This window comes from Melospiza georgiana, chromosome 1, assembly GCF_028018845.1.
Source record: "Melospiza georgiana isolate bMelGeo1 chromosome 1, bMelGeo1.pri, whole genome shotgun sequence".
Classification (NCBI taxonomy): Eukaryota; Metazoa; Chordata; class Aves; order Passeriformes; family Passerellidae; genus Melospiza; species Melospiza georgiana.
The window spans coordinates 118,324,681-118,347,580 of record NC_080430.1 but is presented as its reverse complement, the minus strand read 5'-3'; the positions used below and the strand labels follow the sequence as shown (position 1 = coordinate 118,347,580).

The 22,900-nt window shown below is 42.5% G+C and overlaps 1 protein-coding gene across 1 annotated transcript in view; it reads right to left on the bottom strand.

Annotated features, from left to right (window-relative positions):
• CLVS1 (clavesin 1) overlaps positions 1–22,900 on the bottom strand; it is a 100,776-nt gene that overhangs the window by 14,007 nt on the left and 63,869 nt on the right. Inside the window, exons 4-5 of the mRNA XM_058019468.1 lie at positions 6,779–6,889; positions 5,436–5,671 (exon numbers count right to left, since the gene is read on the bottom strand). Of these exons, the coding sequence (XP_057875451.1) occupies positions 5,436–5,671; positions 6,779–6,889 (347 nt within the window). The remainder of the gene's footprint in view (positions 1–5,435; positions 5,672–6,778; positions 6,890–22,900) is intronic.

The following is a 22,900-nucleotide window of genomic DNA, read 5'->3' as shown; positions in this document are numbered from 1 at the left end:
CCATTGAGTCTTTGATTGCTCAAGTCCTCTAGGAAACAGCCTCAAGTTCTACCAGGAGAGGTTTAAATTAGATATTAGGAAAAGATTTCTTTACTGAAGGGATTGTAAACATTGGAACAGGCTTCCCAGGGAAGTGGTGGAGACACCATTCCCTGGAGTTATTTAAAAGATGTATAGATGTGGTGCTTAGGCACAAGGCTTAATGGCGGACTTGGATTAACTTGGACCTGGTGATCTTAAAGATTTTTCCCAACCTAAATTATTCTACAGTTCCATGATTCTTTAAGTTTTTATTTTACATAGAAAAACATAATGCACCGATTGTACATGTTCATAATTAGTGTACTTGGCTCTACTTTAAAAGTTTTACCCTACCTCTGAATTTACAGTCTCTGATAAGCTTGACTCTGTGCTAGTAATGCTCTTGCAACCCATGTTGTCCTAAAAATAATTTTTAACCCCAAATTTGAATAAAGTTACAATTAATTATATTTTGATTAAATAAGTTTGATTAAACAACCCAGGTTGTTTAGCCAGAATATACATGTAGTTGTTTGGTAAAATTTTCTTTCTCTGCAAGGAAATTTTAAATTTTCAAACCTGTTTGCACTGGCAGCAGGTTAAAAGCTAGTGCTCTTTTGATACCTGGGAGGGCAGAGAAGGAACATTCAGCTCCCAGGCTGTGCTTGGTGCCTGCGCAGGGAACAAGCAAAGGCAGAGAACAGTCCTCACCACTTGGACTGAAGAGCAAGTTCAAACATCAAGTGACCCAGATGCAGCTGAAGAAGGGCAGTTCTTGTAAAGAAAAGTGAGTCAAAGAGAGGGAACGTGCTGCTGCAGCGCACTTGTTGCTGCTGGACCCCAGTGTAAGAGCAAGGGTGACGCTGGAGAAAAAAGAAAATTCCAAAGAACAGACCTCTTTCATATCTTCCCCAGACGCTGAATCCATCCCTTCGCCTGGGGATGCTCACCCACTGCTTTTAGGTACCCAAATAGCTACAGACCTGGATCTCCTACTGTTGGGAGAATGGGGCAAAAAAATTGTGCCCTATTGGCACAGTGATATGCTGAGAGCAGTTTCTGACTCTTTAACTGCTAGGCTTAACCATCCACCATAACTATTTGTTAAACTGCACACCCAAATAAAACCTCCAGCTGCTCCTAAAAACATCACTTCATCAACAAAAGCCAGCATGAACGCCTCAGGCAAATGCTTTGTTTTTGTGTGAGCTCCCTGTTGACTCAAGGCCCCTTTTTGACCATCAGAGATCACAGAAGACTTGGCCACAGTTGAAAGGGAGGTCATACTCTTCCCTGTGCTCCAAATTTTGCACCATTTACATGACTCTGAAATCCCAAAACTCTTGAGTGACAGGATTCCTGGATGGATGTGGACCCTTCAGAAGAGATGGCTCAAGATAGAGGAAGGGCCTGTTGCCATTACTGCCCCCAGAATTGTCTGATGGACGCAGCCAGGCTCTCAGATTAAACTAAGTTTGCTGTATTAATGCTGGGTTGCATGTTTACTACCTTGCACATTTCAGACTTCACTGAGCTGAATGTTAACAAACATACATTCTGAATGGATTTTTATTATTGTTGCTCCCCCTACGCTCCCCCCCTGGTAATTAAGACTCATTATGTGGAGTCATCAGCTGTTTTGCTTTGTTTCCCATCTGTTCATGGTGTACTTGGGATCCCAGACAATACTGCAGATGGGAATGCCATTTCCGCTGGTTTGGTTTTGCTCCAGTGGGACTTCGTGTGGCCACTGGTGGAAAAAATGCAATGGTTTTGATTAAAGAATTTCCATAATGTAGACTCTTGTCAAATCTCAAAATTTTCAAGATTATGTCATTGACTAGAGTCATTGGCAGCCTTTCCCTAAGAGGATTTTAAATCCTTTCCCCATCTACAACACCTCCATTTTCTGAAGTCAACAAGGACTCTTTCTTGAGAACAAATCTTGTGCAAGTCACTGGGAAAACCACCCCTGCCTATGACTGGGAAGAAGATAATGTTCTGGTTCCATTGCTGTTAAATGGAGCAGAAGTTGGGATCTAATGAGACTTTGCTATGCAAGTTTAATCTCCTGTAGCCCCTTCACATTAGTCTTTCACTCCTGTATCAGTCAGACTGTCATATTAGCACACTGTTTCTGGCCTCTGATGGCTAGCAAACCAACCCTGAATTGCAGCCAAGGTATACTTTGATCAACTTATACCCATTTGATCTCATGCCTAATGCCTAAATGGTCCTTTTTCTCAAATACTTCTTCTCTCTCCCCAGATTTTATTCCCTTCAAATCCATTTCAACCTTTGCTATCTGAAATTAAACAAACCACTGTCTTCTGTAGCTTCTTGATGGAAAATTATGCTCTCTGCTTTCCTCATGATCCCCAGAGTTCTCAGGTGAATTTATTTCAGTTTGCATGTCCCTGCCATGGTGACAGGAGCCGAAGCACTGCTGTCAGTCCTAAAGCCAACCTACAGGCAGGTACCTGCTCTAGCTTCAGCCCCTCTCACTGCTGCTTAGTGCTTCATTTTTTACTTGGCCTGCATTTGGAGATTTATTTTAGTTCTCAGCTTGGTCTCAGGAACATCTTGAAAATGGCCTCCTTGCCCTCCTTCCATTCATTTGCTAATATAGGTTACGTGGCTACTACATTATTTTGGTCAGTCATTCTCTGATTCCATTTCCTGGCAATTTTCTTCCAAATCTATAATTCCTACCTTGATTTCTCAGCCTCCCTGCTACTTAAATTGCCAGACACTATTTTTGGAGTAGGTGTCAAGGGTGAGCTTCTCTCCAGGTGTAGAGAATGGGGGCATTTCATTTCACAGGGACACATCTATGTGGTCACAGCTCTCAGCTGTTATAGCAGCACTGAGCTCAAAGATTCCAGGTGCTTTTACACTCCTCAGGTCCAGTGGCAGCCTTAGCAAGGATGGGCTTGTGTGGCTTTACAGAGCCAGGAGGGGCTGCAGCTCTGCATCCCATCACAGAGCGGGACAGTGCCACAGCTGGGAACAGCCACTGCAATTTCTGCCCCCACATAAAGCCAAAGTCTCACAAGCAATGCCCCGCCCTGCAGCTGGGTACAGGGCAGGCAAACTGCAGGGATGTCTGGGCAGTCAGAGAGGAAAGAAAGGTCCTGTAATTGTTCAGGCTTTTCAGCCTTAAATTGCAGAAACCTAAGAAGGCCCAGTCTTTGCATATTTGCCCTGTTCTGTGGAACATGATTGCTGAAGAAAAAGTCAGTGACCTTTACCTTTATTTTTTGTTAAACTGATCATTTCATCAGAAAAAACCACAAAATTAACATGTTGCCTTAGAGTGCATGCCAGGAGGACCAGAGGAGATATTTTCAATAAAACTAGAAATTGTTTTAATAAGGGAAAGAATTGATAGAAAAATTGTGAGGGAGTTATATTTAAGATGAAGAATAACGTCAGAAGATCACCTATGCCTAGTGCAAACCTCTCTGGAGTATCCAGACATCTCAGTCATAGCCTGAGTTTCACATTGTGTTAGAGATATATGAACCTAAAGAGGCAAGGAGGGGAGATATATAAAGACAGGTAATGCTGGTAGAAGTCTGGAGACCTGTTAAGATGCCTTAGATATAAATCTGATAAAAAAATAAAATCCAATAAAGCACAAAATCATGCTTTCTAAACATAGGCTTTTACCTGTGATTGGGCCAAACCATAATTTCAGGAGAAGAAGAATCAAAGCAAATACTCATAGGAGAAAATCTGTTAGAGCTGTGAACTTTTCACCTTTAACAGCAAGTAGTGACCACGGGGTGCAAGATCAGATGGCTGACTTAACCGCCGAGTAACGAAATTAGGCTAAAAGTTAGATCTGGTCTGCCCAGAGGCAACATGACAAATTAGATTCATCCCCTCCCTGCATTTGTATTAGTGCACTTTTTTATTAGTGAACAGATTATAAAAGAAGGCTTTGCCTCAAGGCAGGGTTTTCTGGCACTGAACTAATTTTCAAGCTGAGGCTCTCCCCTGAGGGCAAAATAAGACCCTCCCTTCTTTGCAGTCAAGGATCAGATCGTCAGCAAAGATTTACCTGTGAACAGCTCTCAACATATTTGGAGCTTTAAAAAATGGCAGATTTCTTTCTATAAACCTACATAAATGGGGATATAATTTATTAATAAAGAAATATTTAGTATTTTCTAAAATAATTCAGTGTATTTCACTGGAAATATTTATTAAAAATAAATTGTTTTAAACTCAGCTCTCTGGGGCAGGCTTTGTAAACTCATGCTGGCTCCCAGCCTCAGTTGGTGGTCAGGAGTGAGAACTGCTGACAATGCAGGTGGCCACCTCACTTCATGACAAGGCTGCAGGCTCACACCCTGAAAGTCTTGTGGCTGTGAGCTCTTGCAGTCAGTCATAAGTGTTAGTGTTTCCAGACACAGCTGCATGGCATCCCTCTGACCTGGAAGGGAGCTGTGAATCAAGAATGCATTTCTTTTTTCCTCTGAAGATGAAAGACTTTCAAAATTAATTGCATGACATTATGGCCTGTCTGTGTTGTCAGCTTTGATTCTGCTGTGACAAAATGATGGCCGCTCCCTGTCACGGAGAGTGACGCCGTGCCTGTGAGCACGGCACTCATCAAGTGGCAGCAGCGAGGAAAGCATCACTGCAGGGAAAGCAGTTTCATGCAGGGGGTGCCAGGGGTGAGGCAAGTGCAGATGTTACACTCACACAGGGAAGCCTGCATGGCCATGGCTCACTGCAGCTGGTGCTGGCTCAGCCGTATCACCCATAGCTCTGTGCCAGGTACCCGACTTCCTGACACCATCCCCACAATCAGTCCAGCTACTGAGGGCAACACACTCCAGAGGTGTCATTTGGAGCACTCAGAGCTGAATGCACAATCACTAGAACTAAAATCAGAGCATGTAAAGAGCAGCTCTGCAACTGCCTTTGCAGGGCTTTGCAGAGCCAGTGGAAACAGAAGCAGAGGCAGGAGACCAGCTCCTTTTCCCTTTAGAGGGCAGTGGTGTTCATCGTACAAAAGCTGCTTTTCAAGGAGGTAAATCCCTCATGGATAACAAACGGCCCGCAGCAGCAGAGGAGCAGAAGGAATTGGGACCAGTGCTGAAGTGCACTGGGTGCACTGCACCGTGCAGGCCAGCACCTCACCCTGATGTACTTTCTGTAATGCTTTGTGCAGGGGCTCATTAATTTCCCCTCATTTTCATGCACAGTAATCAGACAAGTAATTACGGTTCCACTGAGACTTCCTTTCTCCCACCACACCACGAGCACAGCCCAGAGTGAAGCGCTCGTCAACATCAACGTTTGCCAAATTACTGCCTCCCTTTGAGCCAGATGAGCCCTTCCTGTGAGATTTAACCTGTTCAGGGAGCCAAAAAAGAGCTGATTTCGAGGGCAGTACCAACCTTTTCATGGGCTTGGGCGAGGCCTCCCTCTCCAGGTTGGAGGAGGCGTGCTTCACGTGCATGGCGTTGTAGGAGGTGTGGGTGTACTCGTTCTCATCGCTGTAGTCGGGACCCAGCAGCGTTCGAGCCCACGTCCCCATGTCATAGGGAGGCAGAGTCCCCCCAAACTCAGAGGGCAGGCATTCGGGGTGTATTAGCTGGTGGAGGCTGTTCAGGTTGTTCCCGTGAAGAAAGATCTTTAACAAATAAAAGAAAAAGTTCAAAGTCGTCACCCACTCCTTACTTCATTAAGTACAATAGCAGCACTATTGATGTCTGGAGCGTCATTAGTTGACTCTGCAGTTTCAGGTGGGAATTTCAAAAGCTCTCAGTTGGCAGAAAAGGGGGGATTAATTCGGGGTGGGCAGCTGAAGAATTAGGCTGGCACTACTAACACTTCTGATTCACTTGCTTTTGGCACTTGACAATTTCAGTTTCTTAAGTACCAGATCAGGAGAAGCAGAAGTCAGGAATTACGACTGATTATTGCTACTGTAAGAGGATAGAGGCTTACATGAAGAGCAGTGAGAAGAAAAGGGTGACAGTGGAGCTTACTAAAAGCAGGCATAAAGAGCAGGACTTCAGCATCTGAGGGTGCCACTAGCCCTGTACCCCAGCACAGACACTTCCAGGGGGGTATCAGGCTGTGTCACCACTCGGTGCTGCTTCAGCGACACTTGGTTCTCTAATCCCTCTTTGCTTTCAGGTGGGTCCTACCCTTTTCTTGCCTAGTCAGACCCACCTCAGGGTGGATTCTGGGGGATTATTTAGCTGTTGTTTGACAGACTGCAGAGAGCAAATGGCTAGGATGACTGCAGAACCCCCAATTCACTTGGGTTTCAGTGGAGAGGATCTGCCTCTTTTGCAGTGTGAGCAAACAGCCTTCAGGCATGGGTACTTTTGGTGGAAGCAAGTGAGTTACCACCATGTGAAAACTGTCACCCTGCTGAAGGAATGCAATATGAATTTTTACTCCTGCAAAAAGAGTTGAACTGAATTTTCCCTTGCTTGCAAGCAACTTCAGCCAGGCCTGATAGTCCCTCTACATTGCCAGTTCTCTCTACCCCTGAGCATGTGCCAGTGAAATGTATCCATGCTTTGTTAGTGATAAATTTCTGGTCCCTGGCTGAGTTATTGATTCAATCCAGACCATTCCAAACTCTAATTTTTAATAACAGCAGCAATTCTCTTATACCACATGGAAAATGGAGAGGGGAAAAAAAACAACTAGAAAAGAAAACAGGCAGCTACTCAGAAAATCCGGGTCTGCAGGTTCCTCCCCACCCCCACTCCCATCTAGTTACCCTTTTCCTTGTCTTGTCTTTGAGGAATGGTTTGATTAGCGTGTACAGGGCATGGATGTACCAGGGCTGATTGACAAAATGGACTCCTCCAAAACGTGCAGGAAAGCTGTCCTATAGAAAGAAAGAAAGGAAGGCAGTTAAGAGATGCAGTGCTTTACTCTGGCAGTCAATTGGATGAAAGTCGGAGGAAAAATCTGTCTCTTTCCATCTGCAAACGAGCACTGGGAGGGGGCAGGAGGAAAATGGAGAAACAAAAAAGGTGCCTGTAAGCGTTTGTATCAGTTTCCTCTGCGGACAGGGGCAGTCCCTTCGCCCCTGCACACACTGGCACATCAATTGCCGAGGAGATGCTGAAGATTTAAAGTCGGGTCTCCAGCCACTTCTCACGAACATTTTTTAACTCCGTCAGGGCATCTGACTCGGCCGGCCTGGGAAGTGAGAGGGGGGTGACGAGGGGAAGCTCTCTAATTTCTCATTGTAGAGCGCAAGGCAAGCCCCCGGTTCCCACGCACAGCGCTGCTCAGAGCTCACCTTTTCACCCCTCGGCCTCCCTGCCTCCCCCTGCCGAAATCATCATTACAATGGCTGACCTTTCGGGGTGAGCAAGCAGCGTGCTGCGGGGAGGAGGATGGGTGGGAAATGCTGATAAGGGAAGGTGTGGGGAGAGCGCACCATGGCAGCGCCATGGAAACTGCGGGAGCCGCTGCCCGGCTCGGCGCGAACAGCCCGGGCATCATTGAGATGCAGGGAGCGTCCCGCCGGAGCGGCGCTCGCACAGCATCCCGCAGCATCCTCCAACAGCCCGCCACGCCCAGGACAAGGGGAGGTGGCTGCTGGCCTCTCTTTACAGGTTATTGCACATTGCGAAGGGTGTTTTGCACCTACGAGCTTACCCAACAAACGCCAGTCAAGGAAGAGGCTAGGATTTTTTATTTATTTTTTTTTTTTCACGGCATAAATAATGGGACAACCGCTGCGGCTGTGTGCAAATACACTCGCAAGGGGAGGAGAGCAGCCTGTCTCTCCGCTGTGAAGGGAGATTCTGATGAAGCCGTCCTCATCCTGTGTGTGTGCTCCTAACCCCTGCAGCTCAGCAGGAAAAGTAGAGTATAATCAGGTCTCCTCCTTCAGGGCTTTGGCTCTGGGACTCAGGCAGGTTCCTTCCCCCCACAATTAGCACAGGGTGTCCTGGGGCTTTCTCTCGCCTTCCTCCCGAGCATCAGAGATTGAGCACAGCTGGTGAGAATACAGGGTGGATTTGTGAGATGATATGAAAAAAATCCCCTTATACACCTGCTCTGCCGAGCTTCTCTGCTGCTTCAAGGTCAATTTTTCCCCCAGATTTAGCAATATGTATGCATGCAGCACCTCCTGCAACCCAGGGCACATCATCAGGACTCTCCACACTCTCTAGCTGTGGTTTGCCCTGGCTGACATCTAAAACCATACTAGAGTAATGTTTGTGAGCAGCCTCAGGCATTAAGTGATATCTTTTTCTTTGCTATACAGTGAAATAAGCCATTTCCACCTCAGACAGGTCAGTAGATCTGAAATCATTACAAATCTGCATATTGGATGTCCTGTGAAGGACTATGGCCAGCACACAGGAGGACAAGCAGTGTAACATCACAGGTGACCCTGTTTTAAACTCCAGTAAATGATGAATTGAGCTTTTGAGACCCCACCTGGTCTGGGATCCTTAGCCCATGAAAGATGTCAACCTGCTAGAATGAGTCCAGAGGAGGGCCAAAAAGCTGATCAGAGGAATAGAGCACCTTTCCTACAAGAACAGGCTGAGGGAGCTGGGGATGTTCAGCCTGGGGAAGGGAAGGCTCTGGGGAGACCTCATTGCAGCCTTCCAGTGCCTTAGGGAGGCTGCAAGGAGGGAGAGAGACTTCTTATCTGGGAAGATAGTGATAGGACAAGGTTTTAAACTAAAAGAAGACTGGTTTAGATTAGATGTTAGGAAGCAATTCTTTTCTTAGAGGGCGCTGAGGACCTGGAACAGAGAAATTGTGGATGCTCCATCCCTGAAAGTGGTCAAGGCCGGGTTTAATGGATCCTGAGCAATGTGATTTAATGAGCAGCATCCCTGCCATGGCAGAGGGATTGGAACTAGGTGATTTTTAAGATCCTTTCCAACCCTATGATTCTCTTCAGTAATTCTATGATTCTATAATTCTCTTTAAGGATGACATATGTCCTGTTGGGGTGTTAATTTTCAATAGAGTGTATTTCCACTGCATTTCATGGGAGTTTAGGATGCAGATCTGACTGAGATAAAGTGCTGCAGTGCTGCGTGTTGCAGTGGCTTCAACTGACTGCTGAGAATCTGCTGCAGAGTCTGAGCCCAGCTAGCAAAACACATGGACTGACAGAAGTGTGAAGCCCAAAGTGATTTTCTACCATGTGATAACCTAAAATTGTGTTTTATAGCAGACCAGAGCCATAAAATGCCCATCTCATGCAAAATTCACAAATTCAGTCGCCTTCCTCACACATGGGAATGAAGCTTTTAAGATTTGGAGCTTTTCACAGATTATTCTAAAAAAAAAAAAAAAAACAAACCTAAGACAAACTGGAAAGTTCCATATTTGCCTTTCTTTCTTTATTTATTTATTATAATTCTATATTTTTCAAGCTGGCTGCCATCCCACAAGCTGTATCTATAAGGAAGAAGTTTCTGACACCTTTGCTCTTTGGAAGTAAATTGTCACAGCTGTTCTCAGGCTGTACTGTGGCAGCTAATGTCAGTGTAGAAAGTCCAATCTGAGTCTGAACCACAGGAAAGTAAAGAAATGAAAGATTGGAAGCAGGGGAATAACTTTAAGACACAGAGATTTATACTGACCTGAAAAGGAAAGGTTTTTTGCCTTCCTGCTGGAATGCACAAATTGTATTAATCATTTTTACTGAGAAACATCAGTCTGTCTTCATTTTCAGGGGGGAACATGTATTTTTTAGGGCATGTTGACCAGCTTTAACAATACTCAGAATGGCCCAAATACTGAGAATTATAGGTACCAGCCAGAGCTTTAAGCTAGCAGTCTGCCTCTAGAAAAAAGGAGCAGGATGCACTTTCCTATATAGAACATTAATTTTATGTTCACCCAACGTAGATTGTTGAGTCTATAAGCTAACTTCTATCTCACACATCTGTGTTACAGAAAAGCCCTTAATATAACAATTTTATTAATTTTATTTAAAGGCAATTGCTTTCTTTTAATTTTGAAGGTACACCCAAAAGTGCACAAAGACCTTTGAAAAGGAAGCATGACAGTCAGAAAAAAAAAACAATAAAACAACCCCCCCCCAAAAAAACCAAAACCAACAAAGAACATTTTTTTGTGTGTAACTTTCTTCTAAACTTTTTTCCTTGCCCTATTAAGCACATTAAGTTCAATTTGACCTTCATCCCTCAGTCCACCTGCTTTTGTAAGGCTGTCAATTAGCACAAGGACAAAGACTTTTTTTTAAGGAAAAAAAAAACAAAACCCAAAGAAATTTGACATGGGAATCATCCAGAACTGTTTAGAACTGCAACATACTAATTTTGTAGAAGTCCCTAATTAGAGCAGGGCTGTCTTGGAAAGTAAAGCTCCTGTCTGGAGGTCTGCCTTGTGCAGTTCCAGGAAGATGTATGAGACATTTCCCACACCCCACTTAGTGTCTCTGCTGCTTTCCCTGGGGCAAGGTGAAAGTAGCTGAAATTGATTTTCTGCTGGAGAGCTTTTGCTTTTAGGAATTCTCTTTTGATTTCTCATGTCTTGTGATTCCTTGGGAAGGTGTATTTTATAATGAGGTACATTTTTTGGAGTCTACTGTGAAATGGACTCGGGGATCATGGAGCCTTTTCTTAACCTGATTCCTTGTCAAAAATACCCAATCCTGAGGATATACCTGGGTTTTATTCCAATGCTATAAATGAAACATAGCACACATTAATTGTTCTGATTATTTTTGGGCACTACTGTCTTCTCTTCTGAAAACAAGGCTGAACACATTAGCACGTTGCTCAGCCATGAAATTACAGAGTAGATAAATACATCCAATCCAGTCCTAATCAAGCTAACCAGCTCCTTAGCAATAGCAAAGAATCACAGAATTACAAAATGGATCAGGCTGGAAGGGACCACAGCCATCAGGCCCAAACTCCCTGCTCCAGCAGGGTCATCCCAGAGCACATGGCACAGGACTGTGTCCAGATGATCCTTGAGTATCTCCAGTGAGGGAGACTCTACAATCCCTCTGGGCAATCTGTTCAGTTCTCACCCTGGAGCACAGGAAAGAAGTTCTTCTGCATGTTTAGGTGGAACTTCCCATGCATCAGTTTTTATCTGTTCCTTCTTGCCCTATTGCACTTGCTGAGGTGGCATCTGCCCCTTCATTAGAGTCATTGATGAATAAGTTAAACTGAACCTTGTGGGACACCACTAGTGACAGGACCCCAACCTGACCCTGTGATTCTGATTATGGCCCTCTGGGATCTGCCCTAGAGCCAGTTCTCAATCCACCTCATTGTACACTCATCCAATCCACACTTCAGTGAAAGAACTTCAGATATCTTCTTGGACAGCTGTTCTCACTCTCCAGTCAGACCAGGCCTTCTTCACCGGGACTTAAAATGATCTAAAACAAGGAATATATCAATGCTGCAGTGGCGCCTTCCCAAAGCAACATAGGCAAAGTGAGAGAAAGAAAATAGTCCAAACGGAGTCTGAGTTGATTTAATGAAACTGGGGCCATTGATGGGCCTATTCTTTTGCCTGATTTGTCTTTGTTTTGCTTTATATATTTGCTTCTTTGCTGTTTTCAGTTATTCTCCTCTTTATCATGCCTAAAGAGAAAGTAATGAACACAGTGGAGCTGCAACAGACCCCCCAAACCCATGCAGGCTTCAATACATCTTTCATTTCAGATAGAAGAAGGGTCTCCAAGCTTGCAGGTCAGAGCAAAATGTTATGGGGATCATCATTTCCCATCTCTGCTCAGACCTCCTGTTCAAGAAAAATTCTTGAACTGAGCCTGGAAAACCTTTGGTACATAACATTCCATTTAATAGCTTAAGAGGGTTGCTTGGAAGCTATGAGGTCGATTAGAGAAAATTGTTCTTTCTTTCTGCCTGTTCTTGCCATGAAAACACCTATTTCTTTTGGCATGAGTATGCATCAGAAACCTTTTATTCTGGTGTTGTTTGGAACTGCCTGGAAGCTAAAAACCAACATGATTTTCCAGTAGCTCCTCACACCAAAGTGTGTTGGGAACACAAACCCATCTTTGGAATACGAAAAATAGGAATGAATCCAGCCTGATGCTCAAGGTCATTCCTTTCAAACTACATGAATTGACATCATAGACCAAAGACTTGAGCTCAAAATCCATATTACAGCATATTTCTAGGTTACAGAGTGTCTGAATTTTGAGAAATAAGCATTTTTAAAGTGCTTTCATAACTTTTACCCTTTCTAATCAAAAAACCAAGCACACACCCCAATGAACTTCTATCTCAACTATACTTGACAGTTCACTACACATCCAAATTACCCTGGAAAGAAAATAATTGCCCCCAGATTCAGGAAGATATCAGTCATAAACAAAACTGTTTAAAGGGAAATGTCATGTAAACTGAGGAAAAAACAGCATCTTCAGGCTTGTCCACTTACATAATCAGTAACCAAAGTGGATTAAAGCTCCCAGTGATGGTATTAATAGTTCAGGAAGATTTTATTAATAGTTCAGGGATATTTTCCCTATGGAGAATTTTCATGAGTGTGTGATTTTAATGAATTGGCGCAATAAGGGAAGGAGGATTTCTACTCTTCAGCTCTTCAGCTTCAGATCCAAATTCAGCCTCTGAAAGAGTGACAGTTGTTTTGAAAGTCACTGATTTTACAACTTTGTCAGATATTGGATAGCTTGTGTCCATCAACAACCTGCTCCTGAGCATGTTTGAATGAATTCCATGTGATGCCCTTGGTCTGGACAGAGTAGGCTGTTGAACAGGGCATGCTAGGCAGGAAGAGAAAGTGTCCTTCCATTGCTACAATTTCAGCTTCTAATTTCAATGCAGCCCCTAAGAGATGGATCCTTAGTTTGGCAGGACCAGGGCCATGAGGACACTCACTAGGGCTGGTCTTCTCCTGCACCTCTACAGGTGTTCCCTGGGGCTGCGGGAGCTGGGGCTGCTCTCCCTCACCCTCTGCAGTGCCTCCACTGATCCCAGGCACGTTTCCAATCTCCACCCCGACAAGTTGCTTGTCTTTCTCTTATCTCTTTTTGCTCCCCCGTGTTTTTGAAGAGATGGGAATGCAAAATTAATGTTGCTGGTGGCAATAATTGCAAATCGCTTGCTTCTACCTTGGCATGCCCTCAGAGTACACGGGGCTTGAAAATTGCTGCAGAGCAGGGGGAAAACAGTAAAAAGAAAGACATTAAGGATAGCAGTATGGCAATCCTGACCTGCTTGAATATAACCATAAAAAGAACTCTTGCAATCGTGAAGAATTCATTGATTTTGGGTAAGCTGTGACTGTAACTGCTCCCACCAAAATGCTCTCTTTACTTTGAAGCACATAATAGCAAAGGACTGGAGCAAAATCATGGGAAATTGTGAGTTCTTGGTTTATTTTTACATCTCATATCCACATATGTAGATGAAGATGCTCTGAAGTACTTCTGTCAGAGAACCAGAACTGCAAAATGAACACTGGGGTACATTCTCCAAGGCATTTTTACATTATGTTTGTTATCTCTCCTGCTACACTCAGTAACTTTAAAAATTCAGTCATTTGCGGTGGGTTTCTTCCAGTCTTTATTGCACACTAGTGAGGTCCTACAGAGCATCTGTTCATGGGTATTGGCAGATGGCACCAATAAATCAGGTTATAGAACACAGATTTGCTCAGTAAACTTTGATTTGTCCTGATAGAATCATGCTGTCATGTCATCTGGTCTAACAAAATAAGTTGTAACCTTGGGGCAAAAGGGGGATTTCTTCACTACCTTTTTGCAAGAAACCCTTTTCTGAACCAGCTCAGAATAATTTAGTAACAGAAAATTTTCCAGAAGCAGTAACTCTGTTGGATTGACACCATGTCCTGGTGCTACTTTTTTGCTTGGCATGTACCCCTCTTTTATACACTAAAGTTAGAGAGTAAGGCTCCCTCCAGAAACAACAACAACAAATTAGATGAATAAATTATGTTAATAGAGAAACAGCAGGTTCATTCAGGGGCTTGTTTGAGGAGGTTCACAGGGAAGAGAGGAATTCAAATGTGATTAAAAAGTAAAATCCAGAGCACTGAGACACTAATTTGGAAGTAGCTCATGCACATGTGCAACTGGGGTGCTGCAGATTGCTCTAGATTAGGTCATATTAGGTGAGGCCAGATCAGGATGCTTCTGGTGGAACAAGAAGAGTGACAGTCACCCACTAAGCTAAGCAGGGGTAGTTTGGGTCACAGGCAGTTTAGGAAGGGACATGAATTGGCTGGAGGCTATTTTTCAGAGTTAGTTTAGGAAGTTGGTATGATCTTTGCAGCCAGCTCCAGCAAACCAGGCTGCATTGTCCCCAGTGTTCTGATTTCTGGTGTAAAGTGTAGCTCAGAAACCTGTTTATATTCAGCTTTCCTAAGGCAGGGCGACTGCAAGCTGAGTTGCTTCTATTCCTGTATCTCACTGAATGTGAATGTCTGAAATTAGTTGTGGGGGAAGGAAAAAGCAGCAGGAAGATCATCAAAGCTGAAAGCAGTTTTGGGCTTAATTAGAAATGGCAAAACGTGCTGGGCACAGAGCAAGCCTGGCCTGCAGAGCTGCTGGGCGAGCACAGCTCAGCAGGGATGTGTCACACACCAAGCCCTGGGCTGAGTGTGACCCCTGAGCTTTGGCTGCTCATTCCAAATCATCGTGGCAATAAAGTCCCTGTGCAAGATTCGGGTTACTGAGAGAAGTGACCTCCCTCAGTCCTTTCTCCCTGGCACCAGGAGATAAAGTGGTGTGTTTTATCTCCACTTGAGCTGTTGGTGGGCATTTCTGGGTGTGAGCTGCTCTCAGTTTTGGGGGTGTAGTAAATAAGTAGGTGTCTTATTTTGAGCTAAAATTTTAGCTTTTATTTTAATAAGATTTTAGTGCAGGGCATTCTAAAGTAAAATGCCCACCAGCAGAATGAGCACCTCCACCAAAGAAAGTAACAGTCAGCATTAAGACACCTTTAATGAGGGAGCATCCTAATTCCCTAGCACCTGGAAAAGAAACTACTCAGGAGCGCTGGGGTTGGAAGTTTGGCATTGAAAATTTGACCCAAAACACACTCTATTTTTAATATATACTTTTTGAAAAAGAATAGAGAGAATAGGGCTTTTTAAAAAGTAATTTCTTAGAGTTAAGCTTTAGATAAAATTAATGAATGCCATTAACCACTATAGTAAAGAACACTGCCATTTTCTTTAGCTGGTCTTATTTGAAGCTCTTTCCTAGCTATTTCTATTTCCATAGACAGGCCTTGGACTGATCCTGAAGGGCAGTAGATCTGTAGGACACTGTGATTGAAAGCACAGGGAGAGAAGGAGTTAGGGCAAAGAAGATGGCACTGAGGCAAATTCAGCAGCATTTAAAAAGCTCTTGAAAAGAATTAATTGAGTGCATGCAAAGTCATTAATGAAAAGCATAATATACAGCATTTATGCCTTATTTCTTCTTGTCCAGTACTGAGATTTTAAACAAAAACCCCCGTACAGAGATTGACTCTTTAGATATGCATTGTTTTCTACACAGTCTTTGTAAAACATTTATTCTATTTTTTTTCACACTGTCACTTGCATGTGTGTGTATATATATATATATATATATATATATATATATATATATATATATATATACACACATGCATACACACACACACACATGTGCACATATATATGTATATACACTTGCTCTCTATTGAAATCATGGTGCCTGAGCAAAGGCCAAACTGCCATGGTGAGGACAAATGCCCACAGCGTTAGTTAAAGTCAGCCAAAGAAAAGCAATTAAAAAGGTCTTGTGGTACTTGCACTGCTTCTCAGGAGACCTATTGACTTTGCAGAGAAGCTTTTCATCTTTGCCCATGGAAGCACCAAGGTATTAAACAGAACTCCTAAAGTCACATTACACTTGTGTTGTGATTGAAAGCTGATGATGGAGGAAAGGAGATTTTGTTATTTATAGTGCTAGGCAACTTATTTGCTGCTGAACAGAAGTCTGATCTTGCCTGGCTTGAACAATGCATGGAATCATCTTAAAAGCAGCATGGAAAGGAGATTATAAACCGTCATTGTGATGAGATTATACCCTAGCATGGTCAGAAGAAAATGATCAAACAATTTTCTTATTGGCAATTGTTGATGGACTGAAACAAAGTATTTGATGGAAATTATTCCTTTTCTGGTAAATATCTTTGCATCTAGCAGTAAGTTAAAATAATCCTTTGTGTTGACTCCTCCGTACAAGCCCTTGTAGGTATCACAGGCTCTTGGTACTCATTTTCTCAGAGCTATCTGTTAAACAAGAGCTAGATACCTGTCTTATTACACTAAGAATTTTGTATTTTACTCTAATTTGTTTGAGACAGAAATCTCATTTTAAAATTCAAAGTTTCCCTTCATCTAGCACTTGCACAACCCCTTTTTAAAGCAAGTTTTTTGGTCCCTGTCAGCTTTGATAAATGTCCCATAGCAATAAGTGTCCCAGGGTGAAGATATATTTTCCATTTTTTATTCTCTTTCAACAGGAGTGTGTGAATATGAGTGTATGCATCTGAGAGCAAACCCCATGAGCTAATCTGTTTTAAAGGGAGTCAAATTGCCAAGTGCCTGCACACTGGGGGAGACCCAGCCCTTGGTGGGTGCAATATGAGGCAGCTCACACTGCCTCGGATAAACACCTGATAGCAGCATCACCTTTGCCTCATATACAGCCTCTTATTCTTCAGACCAAGAGAAGCCTAAGGGAAAAAACCCCATCCTCTTATTTTTTGTGTGATTCAGTCTCTGTCCTTGTCCAGTCTCCGAGTGAGATTGCTTTGCTATCTTATCCTTTCATGCTGAAGGGAAAATTGTTTTGTGGATTTGTATTTCACAAAGTCCCACATAGTCACCAGACTGATTTAACAGAAGCAGACCAATGTGTCAGGTCTGCAATAAAACATAATCTCTTTGTGTCTGCCCTTTTGTGATCTCTTTCTCTCTGTATTTTTTTTAATAACAGAGCAGTGCCTTGGTAAAGAGAAACCTGACCATAATTTAATGTCCTTGGAATAAGTTTTGATAATAAAAAATACGAGTTGTGTTAAAAATATATGTGGAAAGACTTAAAGATACATTGTGGAAAAGATATTTTTAGGAAAGCGATTTTTACAATATCAGACTGCAATTCAAGTTTCATGGCGTTTTCAACAACATGCATTTAAGAAACCTGTCATGAAGACCATTTTCTTAGTGAAGAGCCTTGCACTGTGCAGTACAAAGAACTGATATTTTTCACTGATGTTTTTCCCCTGTGGTTATAAAAGCAGGCATTGCTAATAGCACCACCAATAGCTAAGATTGCCTGATTGTCTGACTTGTTGCAACTTTGCTGTAGTTACACATTTTGGGCCCAAAAATTTCAACAGAGAGCCAGACATATTTTTATAGGAACAGTGTTGAAGGCTGGGGGTGGGATGACAGTTTCTCCATGGGCTTAGAGAGAAAAATATTGTTTTCTGCACTTCAAAGTATTTCTATGATTATTGGAGTCTGGAGATTTAAATCTTAGAGCTTTTGGAGCATGGACCCAATCTTTCAAAAAAGGTTTTCCTGGCACACGTGGATTTAATGACACAGAGAGAATTTGCAAATCTGTGTAAGTCTGTGTCCAAAGTCAGTCAAGGAAGTGTGGAGGCTGTTTCGTAGGCCAATTAGTCACAGCCTCTTGCCTTAAAAGTTATGATCAGTCAAACTTCTTGGAGTTCATTAGGTATGTTCTCCCAACAGAGAGGGAGGCTGCAGCCCCAACCCACAGGTGGGAAGTAGAGCTCTCTCTGCGGTGGTTTCTCCCAGAGATGTGGTAAAGCACTGGTGTAGTCAGGGCCCCCTGAAGCTGCGCTTTGATACTCAGATTTTTCCTTTCCTAAGTGCGTGACTTTGCCATTTGGATGTTCTTTTTGTGCTGTGTTCACCACCTAAAGCAATGTTAGGCAGCAGTCAGTGCAGCTCATTGCGTAATCACTCAGAATCAGGACTTTTGTCAGTTTGGCAGCATTAAATGTCACCTAAACTTTGTACTCTTTGCTACACAAAATACATGCTTATACTCTCTGCAATGGCTCTTTCATTTCCACAACACATCCTCCCTTCAGTTCACACTTTTTATTCCTCACTACCTGGCTTTACTGCCACCTTAACTCTGACTTCAAAACAGCTTTAAAAGAGAGCAGTAGAAAAATGGTGATGTCTGTGTAGGTGCAAAAAAATTTCTGATGTCTGTGTAGGTGCAAGAAAAGCAGAGCATTAACGAGTGCAGTTCCTGTCTTTCCAGTATCATTAGCCAAGCATGAATATCAAACTGTGGATGTTGTACCAGGTCACTGATCAGCCCTTTGGCATCCTATATATTATCTGCTCACACTACAGACGCTAACAGGAGCAGTCTGAGAGTTACCAGCAAAGATTACTGCCTGAGTAGTGCTTGCCCTGCCTTCTCCAAAAAGTTATTCTAAATTGTGTTTCAGGCACCACAGCATCATGCAAGCTCATGATTCCTTCACACTCTGGTTCTACTCCTTAAAAATTTGCTCTGATTATTTTTTTCAGGGCCAAGAGCAGGGAAAAAATTTCTCTGAATTTTCTAAAACTGCCGTTCACAGGAAGGTGTGACCCCATTTCTTAGCCACCTCAGATTAAAAAGCCACACAAATTTTCATTCTCCTCTTTCTTTTCATATCAGGTTAAAGTCACATATTAAGTACTGCTACATGAAATCTTAAATGAATTTGGTATTTTCCATGCAGAGACTGGAGTATCCTCTCTCATATCACTGGAGGTCATTAAATTTGCTAGGTAGGTACTGGACAGCCTGTCTGTACCTTCTTTTTTGAAGGCTTCCCATCAAGAACTCTTCTCACGTAATTGTAGGCAGCAGCAAGTCCTCCTTATTAAACTCCAAACACAGGGTGCCAGTGCAAATTTGCAAATTACTTGGTGTCATTGCAAGATTTTTGGCACAGTGGTATGTATTGTCCCTCTAGTAAATAGCAGAGATTTTGTTTGAAGTGGTAGTGCTTACTTCTAATTTCAAAGTTTGCCCTGCTTTAAGCTATGAGTGGGATCTGATCTTCCAGACTTACTTACCCCATGATTCTGTGGTATTTCAGATGTTAAGGTACATGTGCATGTCAAGTTGTCAGACTGTTCCTGGCCTGTCATGTTCCACACTTACTGTTGACTGATCACTGGTTACTCAGGGCTTCAGGTTACAGCCTCCATTTAAAGCTGAAGCTTTTATCATCTTTATAATATGCCACAGAATTTATTATAGAAATGGGCAGGAAGGTAAGGCTTATTTATTATCTGCTTTGCTGCAAAACCCATATTATGAGCATAAATGACAACAATAAACAAAAGAAGATAACCTGTTCAGACCAGAAGAAAATCTATACCACTAACTCGCTGCATTGAACGGTTGTTCCAAGAATGAAGGATTTCCTTGTTATTAGAAATGTGCCAGGTGAAGAGAAGTTATCAGAAAAGCTGCATTCCCTATTACCTGCTACAGAGTGTTGCACATGTGCAATGCATATTAATCCCACTTACGTCCATCAACTCAATTAAAACCTCCCCATTACTGAAATCTATAACTGGCACAGAAAAGTAACCAAGCTTAGTAAAGAGTGTTCATTATGCTGCTCACTGGACAGCTCTCCAGTAGTGCCAGGTTATTTCTGGAAGGAAATAAAATATTTTGTCTGAATATCCAGAAATTTGAAAAACGTTTGGAGATTACAATCAAGGCCAATGTTTGTCTGCAAGTGTTAGTGAGAATCTAATAGCATTACTGGATGTTTTACAGATGCTTCATATGGGTGCTTTGTTTTTGTTTTTGCTTTTTTTTTTTACTTTTGGCAATGACACATTTTTATCATACATATACTGCAATGTGCATGTACAGTACATCTTTGCACAAAAATTGAAGATAAGGTCCACTGACAACACACTTACAATGCAGAGGTTAAATTAATATATTTCCCAGCTTCTGTCAGGATCTGTTTGGGAAGATCTGTTCACCACTTTTTTGGTATTTGATACCATCAGCTTCAAAATTTTACGAATAAAAAGTTAAAAACTTTTTTTTTTTTCCCCCAAATTGTCTCCTCTAGGTTCTGTGTTGTTCCAGTTTTTCAGTTGCATCTTAGATGGACTGTGTTGTACAGCCTGGGAGATCTCTTAAATAGGTTCTGCTATTTGAACTGAGTTGTGAATGAGTTCAGACTACAAAAGTCTGCTCGGTGTGAAATCTACCACTGCATACAGCAAATTCCTCAATCAAGATGATTACTGAACAACTGATTTGCTCAATAATAAACAGCAAAAAATTCTCCTAACAGAAAAACAGAGAGGTTAAACAATTTGTAAAAATCAAAACTCTTTCACACCACAGAAGTAAGCTGAAGTAGTTTGCCCAGTACTTCAATCTGTATCCATAAAACAGGAGTACCAGTGTTAAGGTAGCTCAGTTTCTGTCAGAGAAGTTGTGAAGCAACTTGGTTGTTGACATTATTTTGGGAAAAGAAGGTTTATTATGAAAGATTATAAAAGCAATAAAAGCACTACAGTCAAGATAAAGGGAAACATGTGAGATGTTTGTTTTCAAACAAACAACTCAATATAGTAAAAATAAAAATGTCTGTGATTTATAGAAAGGTAAAAAAGTCTAAAAAATTTTGGAATTCAGTTTGTGATAAAATCACAGATTCTGGGAAAAATTAGTCAAAGAAACGCATATTGAAATACCCAGAATCTGCTTAGAACAAAGCATTTGAAGGACCTGCCTGAAATTTGAGAAGGTTAAATGCTGCTTTGATGTTGTGAACATGAAAATACACCCACAATTTTTCTGCAAATGAGACTGAGGCAGGAAAGCCTAACACCAGCAGTGTGCAGTGTGCAGGGAATCCACAATCCCATGATGGAGAAACACAGGGTGGACAAACAATTCACACAAGATAATATCTGCAGTTTGTAAAAGGATCACAGCTCCTCACAGGCATTTAAAAGCATCAGCAGAGATCTGTAGAGGAAGGAACACCCTTCTTCCTCATGGCAGCCAAGGAAATCAGCACAGCATCATAGAATCATGGAATATGTTGAGTTGGAAAGGATCCACAAGGATCATCAAATTCCAACTCCCAGCCCTGCACAGCACCATCCCCAAGAGTCACCGGGGAGGGGGACTGAGAGCATTGTCCAAATGCTTCTTGAACTCTCTCAGGCTTGGTGCTGTGACCACTTCCCTGGGCAGCCTGTTCCAGTGCCCAGCCACCACCTGGTTGAAAAACCTTTTCCTTATATCCAGCCTTAACCTCCCTGGACACCCCTGCAGGACATTCCCTTGGATCTTGTCACTGGTTACCACAGAGAAGAGATCAGTGCCTTTCCCTCCCCTTCCCTGTCCACCTGAAGGTTCACAGAACACAATGGATTTTCCTCAATATTTAGGCTCACCAGAGATAACCAGTATTTGCAAAGAAAATTCACTTTTGGTAGGAGTGAAACTCTGGTCATATAGAGGTTAACTTTTATAATATAACAAATTTGTGCCAGTGAGTTCTCAGATAAGGAATAATATTAAAATTTATGGAAAAGTGAAAAATTTTAATTCTACCAGAAGTAAAAAAAAAATGCTTATTATTGAGCTAAAAAGACGCTAGTTCTGGATCTCAGAGACTGAATTCATGCAATGGAATTCAGACAATTGTTGGCATCAACTAAAAAGGAACCTAAGGATGCTTCTGGGAAATAAAGGAGCTCTCAACAGAGTGTGAAATAGAGATGATAGGGTCAAGATTGTCTACAGCTCATCTACCCAAGAAAGTTTCTCTTGCCATAATTTGGGCTACAATAAGAGAAGCCTATTGCTCTAGGGAGAAAAGTATAATGAAGAAGAGCAAGTGAATGCATTGTGCTTACAGATCATGCAGAAAGCAAGCAAAACATTGACATATTTCATTTGCATACGAATGACTTGAAAATGGCATCTATCACAATGTCTCTAATGAGAAACTGAAAAAGCAGTAACACTCTGGGAGGTGACCTTATGAAACTGAGGCATCCATATATGCATGATCATAATCTCTTCATGAAATTATTTCCTTTGAATGCCATTGGGTTGCACTTGGAGCCACAAGGCTTTTTCTTGGAAATACAAAATATTTGACAGTGTAACAGTACTAAGTTACACACAAATGATGGGGGCAAAGTGTAAAAAAATCCCATCTGAAGCCCTCAAGTAACTCAGAAATCCTGACATAAACTAAACAAATTAGGATGTAAAGTGTAAAGGTATATTCCAGTGGAACTCCCTGGGAATGTCTCCCCCAGCAGACTCCACACATGAGGGAGCCATAAGGAAATTTGTACCTATCAAGCTGCTGCAGAAGCAGCTCAAGAGCTTCTAAGACACACAGAGGAAGGGTAGGTCACAACCCAGTCTGAATTTAATGTGAAATTACTGTGGCACCACTGATGCACTGGAGGTCACATGAACTCTGAAGACAAGATGCCTGTGCTTGTCAGGCAGCTGTCAGAATCACTTTGGTGTCACAGGTGTATTGAGACAGACAGAGCAAAGCAGCAAGTCCAGTATGGTTTGAGGAACGTGCTAAAGGTAGGAAGCAGTCATGGCAGTGTGCAGTGAACCTGTCCTGGGTGCGAGTGACACTGCAGCACCAGATGGACACAAGTAGAGGAGGAATGGGTTTCCACATCTGAGACAGCTGAGCTCAAGGACCTGGGACAGCAGGAGTGAGAGACCTGGCTGTGGCAGAAACGACAGCATGGATATTAAAACTGAGATCCAAAGCTCCGTGTGAGGCTACAGCACACCTTAGGA